The sequence below is a fragment of the Clavelina lepadiformis genome, chromosome 5 (assembly GCF_947623445.1).
Source record: "Clavelina lepadiformis chromosome 5, kaClaLepa1.1, whole genome shotgun sequence".
Taxonomy (NCBI): Eukaryota; Metazoa; Chordata; class Ascidiacea; order Aplousobranchia; family Clavelinidae; genus Clavelina; species Clavelina lepadiformis.
Window position 1 is genome coordinate 10,509,056 of NC_135244.1, and position 11,362 is coordinate 10,520,417.

At 35.0% G+C, this 11,362-nt stretch overlaps 1 protein-coding gene and 1 long non-coding RNA gene across 2 annotated transcripts; one reads left to right on the top strand and one right to left on the bottom strand.

The window, feature by feature from the left end:
• The first annotated feature begins 2,088 nt into the window (after positions 1–2,088).
• LOC143460718 (S-phase kinase-associated protein 2-like) lies at positions 2,089–6,478 on the top strand. Its single transcript, XM_076958327.1, has 7 exons — positions 2,089–2,491; positions 2,700–2,814; positions 3,488–3,670; positions 3,936–4,100; positions 4,735–4,888; positions 5,158–5,396; positions 5,842–6,478. The coding sequence occupies exons 1-7, from the start codon at positions 2,089–2,091 to the stop codon at positions 6,035–6,037; spliced, it is 1,455 nt and encodes a 484-aa protein (XP_076814442.1). The 3' UTR covers positions 6,038–6,478.
• On the bottom strand, positions 2,199–5,292 carry LOC143460719 (uncharacterized). Its single transcript, XR_013117944.1, has 3 exons — positions 5,174–5,292; positions 4,188–4,284; positions 2,199–2,326 (listed from the first exon to the last, which is right to left on the bottom strand). It is a non-coding gene; the product is annotated as an uncharacterized LOC143460719 (long non-coding RNA).
• Positions 6,479–11,362: the final 4,884 nt, after the last annotated feature.

The window sequence follows — 11,362 nt, forward strand, 5'->3', positions numbered from 1 at the left end:
AACAATACTCTGGAAGTTATCATGACGCAGTGTTACGCTTCGCTGATTCGATACTTGAAGATGAGATTTCCAAATCTTATTTAACCCGTATATTACATTAATTATAATATTATCAGTTATCACAAAGCAAAAGACCTTTGTTGCCTATAAACAATTGTTACCTTTGTTAACAATTGAATGATTAACTAAAATCGAAACTTGAATTTATTGAAATAAAATTTGATAACCAAGAAAATACAAGCGATTAACAATCGTTACGGAATAGCAATTATGATTAATTACCCAAACCCTGTTTGCAAGTCATTAAGGTTACCCTGATTTTGTTTTTTGCCCGTTAAGGGCATGCATTGGATGAGTGATCCAATCTGCAAACAACAATGTGGGGTGAAAGGTCACGGCGGTTGATTTGACAACAAAACCAATCTAACGTTTTTTGGTGTTTAAGAAAGAGACACAGACTGATCGATAGGCTGCAGGCTTATTATATACAGTGGGTTATTGTCACATGTGGATTTTTTGTGTTTTTTTGTCAAGTACCTGTTTAAGGACCGTCGTGCGTTGTTAGCCGGTCATTTTCTTGTTAGATTTTAGAATTAACTTAAGTCTGTTGTTGAAAGCCTGCCTGGAAAGAAAATTTGGTTGTAGTACCCAAGTGCACAATCAGATGATGTATGGACGTCACAATTTAAGTAGCTGGGGTCTAGTATACAAGGGCATCTTGTGTTCGTGCACTTGTATACTAGAATCGAAATTTTATAGGGTCTCTTGTACTTTTGCACTCCGATTTAAGGCCAGAATGGAAAGGAGTTATGAGGTAATAGAAAAGAAATGATGACGTAATAACTCGATGCTGATATTGTAGTACAAAAGTAAAAGAGACCCAAAATATCTGGGTCTAGTATATAAATGCATAACCACATAATGTCTTTATGTACTAGACTCCAGCTACTCTAAGATACAGGCCGCCCTGATGTTTCATTAAATTCTGAAATTTAGTGCATTACCAAATATGATTTACTGCTTACCCGTAGGCTACACTAATGACACTGTAGGCCGACAGTAAAGATAAAGTAAACCATCAACAATCGTCCCTTATGAGATGTGGCTACGGGAGATCCTAATTTTCATTTACTTGGAGTTCAAAGGAGAGTCAATGAAAACACTTCTGTTACCGCAAATTAACTGTTGTATTGTTGGCTGCCCAGATAAATTTGAAACTTGCTAAATAGGAAAAAAATACATTACTGTATAATAATAATAGTTCTTTACTATCCAGTTAACCAACAAAATTTATCCAGATAATGGATAGCTAAAATTGCCTTAATGCTCAATTAACCAATTATTATTAACTGCCATCTTAGTAACCTAGTTTCTTGTATCTGAGCATATATGAAATGGTTCTTCGGCTTTGTTGTACAATAAAAAACTAACTTGTTTACATGCCCTGTAAGAACTCATTACTTTATCTTCAGGAATACAATCATAAATCTTCGCAAAATCAACTTAAAGTACTGCTACCGATACTTTGTTGTTTTGCTTTGTGGATTTTAAGTCTTCTCTAAATGATTTGGATTGACATAAATTGGAACTTTTACTTTGTCAGTGGTACTAAAAAACATACAATTTTGTAACACTATGAGACATATGAATTTTATCCCTGTTTTGTTGAATAATTTTCAGCTTTGTTAATAACAAATGCTAGATTTCAATACTGAGACAGGTCAAACCATGTCAGGCTTATGTTATATGATACTGTGCTTACTAAACACTGCATGAAATTTTAATACTTTGAAGAAAAATCCGATATGCAAACGTATATACATATAATTTTTTAGGTTTCCAAAAATCAGTCGAGAAATTTGTTAAAATGTTTCAAAAATGTTAAACTTTACCTTATTTTTAGACTATTGAAACAACATCATAGGTTTAATTCAGATTTAAATCCATGACATAATTCCAAGTTGATATTTTGTGAAATTTTTACCTTCAGGCCTTTTCCATAGGTATCTTATGTGGTAGCTTAGTCTAATATAGATTTTATCATTTCTGGAACCTATTACTGCTACGACTGAATCTTTGTTTGGCAAAATGAATTTTAATGAATTATACTATCAAAAAAGCCAAAAACGAGAAACTCGAATACAATGGATTATGGATGAATGTGAGCAAAAACAACTGTATGATGACTTGGGTATAATTGGGGAAATTTCACCAGATGCTGGTTCTTCTGTCTTGTTTGAGAGGGATGAGAATAACAAGACAAAAGAATGCAATGTTCTTCAAAATTACCACCAGGTCAACATTGAAACCCCAGCCACCAACACTTCTGTAAAAATAAAGCGTAAACATGCTTTAAATCGGTTTCAAAGAAAACGTTGTCGACCAACTACAAAAGTCATAGGAAATATGTATCATGCAAAAATAGGCAAAATGGATATAAGCAGTGAACCTGAAACTGCTTCCACACATGTTCATAAAAAAAGAGCTTTAGGTATTATATGTATATGCCAGCTATGATGTAGATGAGTAAAATTATTTCATTTTATTTTGGGATATACAGTATTGTTATATGTGAAACTGAGCAACAATTTGCCACAATGAGCAACATTTTATCATAGGAATATCACATTCCTAACCCTAGACTACAGGCAGTACTGTCATAGCATGGTTTTAACAAGCAGTTCATATTATTTTTACAGATTCATCGGTGGTTGGAAAATTGCCTGATGAAGTTTTTCTCAAGATTTTTCGTTATTGCAGTTCTGACACTCGAGTGTTATGCAGTCATGTATGTTGGAGATGGTATCACATGATGTAAGTTCACTAAGTTAAAATCTGATCTGAAAATATATTTACTGGTAACTTTTCCGTAAGTATGTGAAGTGTTAGTAATGTGGTTGAGATTTAGTTTACATCAGAGCTAGTTAAGTGTGAGGAAAGGTTTTCTCATATATCATTTTTGTTTTCCCATCTCTAGAAGTTTTAGTTTGTTGTGTAAAGGAACATGTTTAGCCGGAATATCAAAACTATAATTAATTTATCTAGTGTAATTAGCATATCAAGTAATTGCAAGTAACACATGGTGTCACATCTCCTATTGCAAAAGTTCATGTTTTGTGTGCAAATGAATTAATGTCTAACTAAATGAATGTCTAACTGTCTAATTAAAATTATTCAAACAACATAATGACTTGTATAACCTATGTTTGTTAAATTAAATGTAATATGTATTATCTCTATTTTGAATTGTTTTTAAAAAAACTGTCAAAATTTATAAAAACCCACCGTCAATGAAACCCTATCATGCAGTTCACAATTGTTTCCTTTTCTTTGCAATGCTTTTTGAATGCTTACAATACATAGGCCTACTAATTTAATTATAGACGTATATGATAGGCTATGTATTTGTGTTCATGTGATTTGCTGTTGTTATAATTTTGTTTGAAATATTATTTTTTGTCATATATATGAATATACTTTACTTCAGAAATGATGAAAGCCTGTGGAGACAGATTTCTTTAGCAAGAAAAGCTATTACTATACACGAAGTCCAGAGATTGCTAAAGCGTAATATGCAAGTTCTATGTTTGAACTGTGCAATTATTAAACCCAACAGCTCAGGCGAACTAAACACATCCACAGCATCATTCAAAGAGGGTTTTTCTGCCAGGTAATTGCTTGCTCAGTTTACTTTTTTATATTTCAAGAGACTAGTCAAATTGTTAGACTTTTTTCTTGCCCTGTCTGAAATTAGGTTATTCACTGGTGCATCTATCCATATATAGCTTAAATTCTAAATTCTAAAATGCATGTATCACTTCACTTGTATGTATCCATAAACGTTTGTATCCATAAATTATGTCTGTATGTATTGTACAGTATATCTTTCATACAACAAATGATTTTGTATTACTTTTTTGTTATGGTATATGTAGCCCAAGAGCAGATCCCTTTTCAAGAACATATCATTATCCTGTGCATTCCTTGGATTTTACCAATGCCAACATATCACCAAACCTGCTTTGTTTGATACTTATGCGTTGCAATAATCTTCAAAATTTAAGTCTGGAAGGACTTACAATCAGCCACAATGTATTGGGGTAATATTACACTTCATTTTTATTATATATTTTATACCGTAAGTACAGTAAATTATACATACGGTATATATATATATAAATTTTAACCTTTTATCTATCTCTTGCATCACCGAAGACATTGGTATTGACAAGCTTCATAGTTGTATCCTTTTCCAACAAGCAATTGTTGAAAACCTTCATTTTCCTAAAAAAACGTCATTTATAAATTATATTGACAGATAACAATTTCCCAAACCAGCAGCCATTTTTTGTAATCTACAAAAATATTTTATGAACTATTATACTGTTTTTGTATATATGTGAATGACATGTAAGGGGAATAACTGTTTTCAAAGGTCAAAAAAGTTCAATTTTTTACATCCAAGTGGGCAACTTTTAAGGTCCAAAAAGACAAAGTGACTATTTCACTGCAAGTAGTTCATACATCCCATTGTTATAGGCTACATTGTTAGGTTGGAAGACAGTGTGCCATGAGCTGGTTGGGAAGCCACTAATTCTCAATAAGGCAATAGAAATACAAATCAAGTGTGTGTGAACTTGACTATTGCTAGCAAACCCATACAAGACGTATTTGTATAACTGTATTTGTATGTCTTCCAAATTATTATACTATCTATCTATTAAATATATGCAGGTCACTTTCAGGCTGCAAACAGTTACAACGTCTGAATTTATGTTTATGTCATGAAATGACTACATCTGGTGTAATTCAACTTCTAACAGCATGCACCAAAATACTTGAGTTGAACTTGGGTTGGACAAATTTATGCCAATTTGACCCGGGTCAGGTATGGGGTGTTGTAATGTGCAATGGAAGATCCTTAACTCAAAGCTGGCGAGACCCAATGATCTTTTTTCGAGTTATTAAACTTTGCAATACTGTAATTACAGTAAGTTACTTTGAGTGAATTAAAACTTTGAGTCAACGAGCTTCCATTGCATGAGTATTAGTCAGTCATGTTATTTTAGTACCAAGCAGTGTTAGTTGCCAATCTTTAGACTATTTATTTCAAACCTTACTGTAGCCTACGTTAATTCATTAAATTAATTTTTCAAGATTATTGAAAACTTACCACCTAGCTTGACGCGTCTCAACATCTCTGGCTTTCGTGATACATTGGTTGATCAGCATGTTATTAGTTTAGTGCAACACTGTCCTAACCTGGTAGAGTTGGATGTCAGTGATTCAAACCTCATAACTAGCAATATTCTTGAATACATCATCAATGGCCTATTTGACACAATACACGCCATCAACCTCAGTCGCTGTTATTCAATTAGCCCAAATTGTTTTCTGTAAGTATAATTCTATTATGTGTCATATCCAAGTCGGCAGAATCTTGTTAGTCTTTTGACTTGCTAGAAATTTACTAAAAATGGTCATCCTCGTTTGATAATTCTGGCCACTTTTTAAATTTTAATTAGCTTAAATAAAACTTATGGGAAAGTTCTCAACTTTGAATTGAATCGATGGAAAACAATTCATGAAACATGACCATTAGTGGTCACTAACGTACTTCTTACACAAACTTGATTACATGAGCCTGTAACAAATTACTATGAAGCTATCAAGCATTGGGAAGGCTCGTTTTGTTGACCATTTTGTTTTTATATTGTTAAAGCTAGTGACTAATCTAGTTGTTTTAGTCAGTGAAGTTTCAATTTTTCGCAACAAGGATGATTCAAGACAAACTTGTAAAACTGTCAAGGTAAATGTGAAAATTATTTTCTTTTCATGCAGCCGGCTTTCTCGTCTGCCACACCTACGTTACTTAGATGTCTTTGGTGTCATGGACGATGGTTCAATTAGCACTCTAGCTACTGCTCTCACCAGGGTGCGTGTATGTCTTAGGCCTTTTAGCGCTATTGCACGGCCATCACCAAGTTCATTGTATGGAACAAAACGACAAACTGTATGGGGATATTATGTTGTTTAATCGAATCGCTTCGCTCCCATTCTTTGTATTTCTCCAAAAGTAGTTCTTTCCACAATATTTTTGCATCAGCTTATATCTTTTATAATTCCGTAGCAGTTCCATTTTTTTGCAGTTATTGTTTTTCATGCAATTGTTCCATGTTTTTAAATCTTTATACATCTTAGTTGCATGTTATAACGCTACGACTGTTTTTCAAGTGTTTTTTTTTGCACGACAGCAAGTTTGTAAATAACTCAGTTCCCATTGCTTTTAAATTTTGATATACTTTGAAAAGCATAGGTATTTATTTTTAACATTTCTGAATACGTTTGTTATGTTGTATTTGTTTTGCTTTTTTGTTTAGGTAAAGCATTCTGATGAGTAGTATGATTTTTTATTTTTGGTCTATCATTGAATTATATGTCTTGTTTGGTGTTTGAAAATAATTCTGGGCAGTCGTTGTTCAGTGTATTGCTCTTAGTTTTGACTACGCACAGTTAATTTTTTCCAAAGAAACACTTAACAAGTTACTCTTGTTCATGTCAACAATGCGTTTCTGACGATTTGTCTAAAAAGGAAGAATCTTGCAAATGTGCAAACAGTCAAGCATGTTTTTTTCTTATTTCAAGAAATTTCTTATTTTATGTAATTCTCCGCAACTTGATGTGAGATGTTCACAACTTCACATTATCCATAACAAGCATCATCAAAAAAATAGTATAGCAAAAGATGCAGACCAAAAGTGGTAACTTAGCATGGCAATCTCGTGAAGAAGCTTTAACTTCCTAGTGACGTGTGATAAACATATATAACCACAGCCTCCACGTATGAGTGGGTGTAGGTTAGTACGTTTAAAGTACAGTACAGTAATAACATATCAGTGTTCTTACGTGCGGATAGTCAGTTGAAACGTTTTCCGGAAGTTGGAAGTATTGTTTGGTGCAACAAGTTTTTTTAAGGATTCAGCTTTGGCAAACATCATCACAGATGAATGGAACAGAGTGCTTTGGCGGTAGACAAAAAATATACATTTGCTACAGTATATGGGGCAGCATAGTTTTCGTAGTTGTGTTACTTTTGTTGGTTATATGCCTTCTTCAATTATCAAGAATTAAACTTCAAAAAGTTGTTAAACAAGCCCGCAAAGTGGAAGAGTTAGAATTATGTTCGCCAACGACTAAGAAAGATGTTTTGAAACAAAGCCAAGAATTGCCATTGGAAAACACTACGGGATTGCAAAATCGAGAGGATTGTCTTGATTTGGGAAATGAGCAGCAAGCAAGCTATGATGATAAACAAATGGAATGTGAAGTTGATATTGCAGTTAACAACGAAAATTCTACTCAAGATTTTCCACTCCCAATTGCAACTTGCCAAGATTTGTACCAGACTGTAAAAAAGGTTAAAAAACACACTCACAAAAAACTTGAGAGTAGAAGTGGAAGAGAAAAACATACGGATGAACAACCAACATCCGATGCTGAAATTAGTGAACAGAAATTGTTAAATGATAAAATAAATCCATACATGACCACTCCCAATTCAGGAGAAGATCAACAAAGTAAATACACAAACTACGATCATCTTTTCGCACAGACAGTGGTAGAAAGAAAATCTAAAGAGAATGCTTGTAAGTTTAGTAATATCGGACACACTTCCATGAGTTCCGAGGAACATGTTTATCATTCAGTAAACCATGAATAAGCAACACTGTGGAATCAGTGAATTATAGAACTACCAGCCAGCAGTCTAGTAAAATGTTTAAACAAAACTTTCCTGCAGTTATTGTGAAAGCTCGTTGTCATTTTTAAACTTTTAACCTCGGATTTCAAGACGGAATTATAGTCTCTGAGCCACAAATTTGCGTCATGGTTGTGGCGCATCTGGTGTATCTTCTTCAAGGTCAAAATCTGAGGTAATAATTTCTCAACGAACGGCTGATACTGATCAATGGACCTCGCCACATACGCAATCGACTTAATGAACAGTTGTGTGCATTAATTTTCCTTTATTAAATAGCTTATATTCTATTGTACAGTGCTATTATGTTTCAACATGTCCCAGTTTTGTCAAAGCTTTGTATTCATCTTAATGATCTTACGTCGTCGTCTCGGTAGCAGTGCTGCTTTACTCGAATACCATTTTTGTGGTACTTGGGCCCCTTTTTAAGTTAGAAGAAGCTGTAAAAACTATCTTCAAAAGGACGACTTTTTCCAGTAAAATGGTGGCAATCTTTTTCAAATAATAAAATATACCATATAGATTACTGGGTACTATAGGCTATAGAAATCCACCTTATAAAAGTCTGACGAAAAGCCATTGAGCCAAAGATAAAAGCTTAACCGAAAGCTATGAAAACTGTTACTATACTGAAAAATACACCACGCATAACCAACCCTTTCCAGTTTAGCACAGCTTAACATTTCACACAATATTGATTTTTAGACTAACACATAGGCTAAGATTAGCCGTGTGGGTCAGAACATAGCTCTGTTGGCCGAACGAGTCATCATTATACGCAAATGTAAATTGTGAACGTATTCGTAATTTATGAAGGTGTTCGTAATTCATGTATGCGTTGCTAAAAACACGTGTTCCCAAATTGTCAACACGATTGCGATTTACAAGCGTGTATAGGTAAACCAATTATGGCCTGTTTGAAAATACAAGTTGTGCAGACAATTGGTCCATAACTTGTCTATTCCAGGCCTTCTTGACTCCAGTAGAGTAAGCTTCCACTCGTTCGAATACTATGTTTTTTTACATGTTATTTTAGCGTGCATGCAATTTATGAACACGTTGTTATGAACCTTTCGGTGACGCCAAATATCATGTCTGTGGCACAAATAAACAAACAAATTTTTGGCTCTCTGTAATCTATGGCTGTCCGAATCTGGCTCTTGCATTGCATAGGTTTGACCCCCCCCCCCCCCCCCCAATTTCTTAGATTTGGGCTGTCAATAATCATATTTCTCGAATTTACGAGCAGACGGTCAGTTATTAGGTCGGTCTTTATTACGCCAGCTCAGTTTCCATACATTGTTACATCACATACCACCTATCGTTTTACTAATGGACCATTGGTTATTATCGCTATTGAAAACAGTTTTGTGTACACAATTGTGTTTTATTTTCGTTCAGTTTTAGCTTGGTTGAGATTTGTACTCTGCGATTTCGAATATCAAACGTTTAGCCAGCATATGAGTTTTACGGCTCGCGTTCATAATAGCGACTGTCAGAACAGCGACTATCAATAGAGCGACCACACGACAGCGATTCATTTAAAACAGCGACTGTCAATAGAGCGACTACACGACAGCGATTCATTTAAAACAGCGACTGCCACAACAGCGACCTCACTTCTTTTATTAAATCCAAGGCTTACGCGCACACGCACTTCCATCCCCCACACCTCTCTACACACGTATGCACGCAGAAACAGGCAAATACTGCGTAGTGAAAGATTGAAACCAAAAGGTACTTTAAAACAACATTTTATTTGGACTATCCATAGTCACATGATTTAAAAAGCAATAAAATAAAATAAAAATGTAATAAAAATCAAGACACGTTTATTTCTAAATTGCGAGCAAGGGCTCGAAGGAACTGCCGCAGATCATACTGGCCTCGATTTTGCTGTACAACAGTGATTCGTGTGTTCATTGTCACGTATCTTTTCATTCGCTGAGTCAGGTCTCTGCCTTGTAGTAGCTGGGTTCGGTTTGCCCGTTGAAGGGCTTCCTCCCGTCTTAAAGCTTCGATGAATCGAAAGATGGATCAATAGGCAATTAAGCAAATGTTCAAGCCTATTTCAAAAAGCAATGATAAACAACAAAAAAATTTGGAAAAATGGAAAGCCTAGTTAAGTCGCTATCATAACAGTCGCTGTTTTAATGCGGTCGGCATTTAGACAATCGCTGTTTGGAATGTCGCTCACTTGATTACGTCGCTATTATGAAGTCGCCATTATGACAGTCGCTGTTTTGACAGTCGCTATCCTGCCTGGATGCCGAGTTTTACATACCGCAGTTTACTTAGATGACAAAACCTAACAAGCAAAATTGGGCAGCTTTTTTTCTACAAAATCTCAAGATTTGCAGCCGTTAGAAACATCAATTAGGCCTACGCCTGCCGTTGAAACACCTAATGTTAGTGCTTGTATTCCCGGGCATCAACAAACACACGAATTGGGAAAAAACAAACGATCTTGGTTTCATCTATGAACATCATTCACAACTTATCGAATGCCCGAATCAAAGTATTGTAAATCGCTTGAAGTCAAAATATTTGCCCTTCCTCCCAAATTTTGGGCTGGCTACTCCACTGTGCAACTCTAAAATATTTTTACACTGATTCTATTTTCACTTTTGACTAATAAATATGGTAAGCCTACTACCAAGCATATGCTGTTACCGTAATTGTCATGCAGGTATATTGTGATTACAAATATATACCGACCAAATAAACTTTCCTATCTTTGGCTCCAAAACTTTCGGCTCAAAAATCTTTTTTCTTGATTTTCTCGGAGAATATCGCATACTGTGCTCATGACAATCGGTTTAACAGGCAGTGGTGTATTTTGAATTGCACTGAAGAACGGGGCAAAGTTTTTTAAAAGCTGGCTCTAAAATACCCACGTCCGCTTATGACGCCCAAAAAACGCAGAACGCGAAAATTTTCCTTTTTACGCCTGAAAAACTGCTTAAAAATGTCTGAACTGTATTATCATATTTGCTTTGTACAGTAGATGGTCATTTGGATGTAGCTTTCATGATACTGTATATAATATATATTATACTTAATACTGCAACGGTAACCGATAGGGAGACGGCCGGTAGCAAACGAGAACGAGAAAGAAAGTAGGCTACATGTAAAAACGCCCAAAGCCTTCCAAAATTGGATTAGTGCATTGGGAAAGAGGGTTCGGACTTCCTTAAATAAATTACGCTATATCGTGTTAACCAATCTTTTTTATGTGTCATAGACGTATGCAGTCGGTTTCCATAACAAAAGCCTAGGTTTACTTTGGAAGTTCAGAAAAATAACATTCTCTAGTGCAGTTTAAAACCAAACAATTACGCAATGGAAATTAAATGCCTGGAAAGAAAGGTTAAATTAAGGCAAAACTTTGATAAACATTTTCGCATTATACATCAGTGTATATTTGCTCATTTATGGCACAAAGTAGTTTGCCAGAAAAAAAGGGGTGGGTACTCCGGGGCTCAGGAACCTTGGGCCCAGCACCCTTAAATCCAGCCCTGAGATGGAAGGAAGTTAAGCAAATTTTATTGGTGTTTTCACTTTTTTGAAAACATCCTGACTGTGGCACAGACGTGAATGTTCTGC

Bases quoted from the DNA above. Each gene is read 5' to 3' on its own strand.
- LOC143460718 (XM_076958327.1), top strand. From the start codon at position 2,089: ATGAATTTTAATGAATTATACTATCAAAAAAGCCAAAAACGAGAAACT. The intron at 4,889-5,157 runs GTATGGGGTGTT...TAATTTTTCAAG, and splicing joins GCCAATTTGACCCGGGTCAG to ATTATTGAAAACTTACCACC. The intron at 5,397-5,841 runs GTAAGTATAATT...CTTTTCATGCAG, and splicing joins ATTAGCCCAAATTGTTTTCT to CCGGCTTTCTCGTCTGCCAC.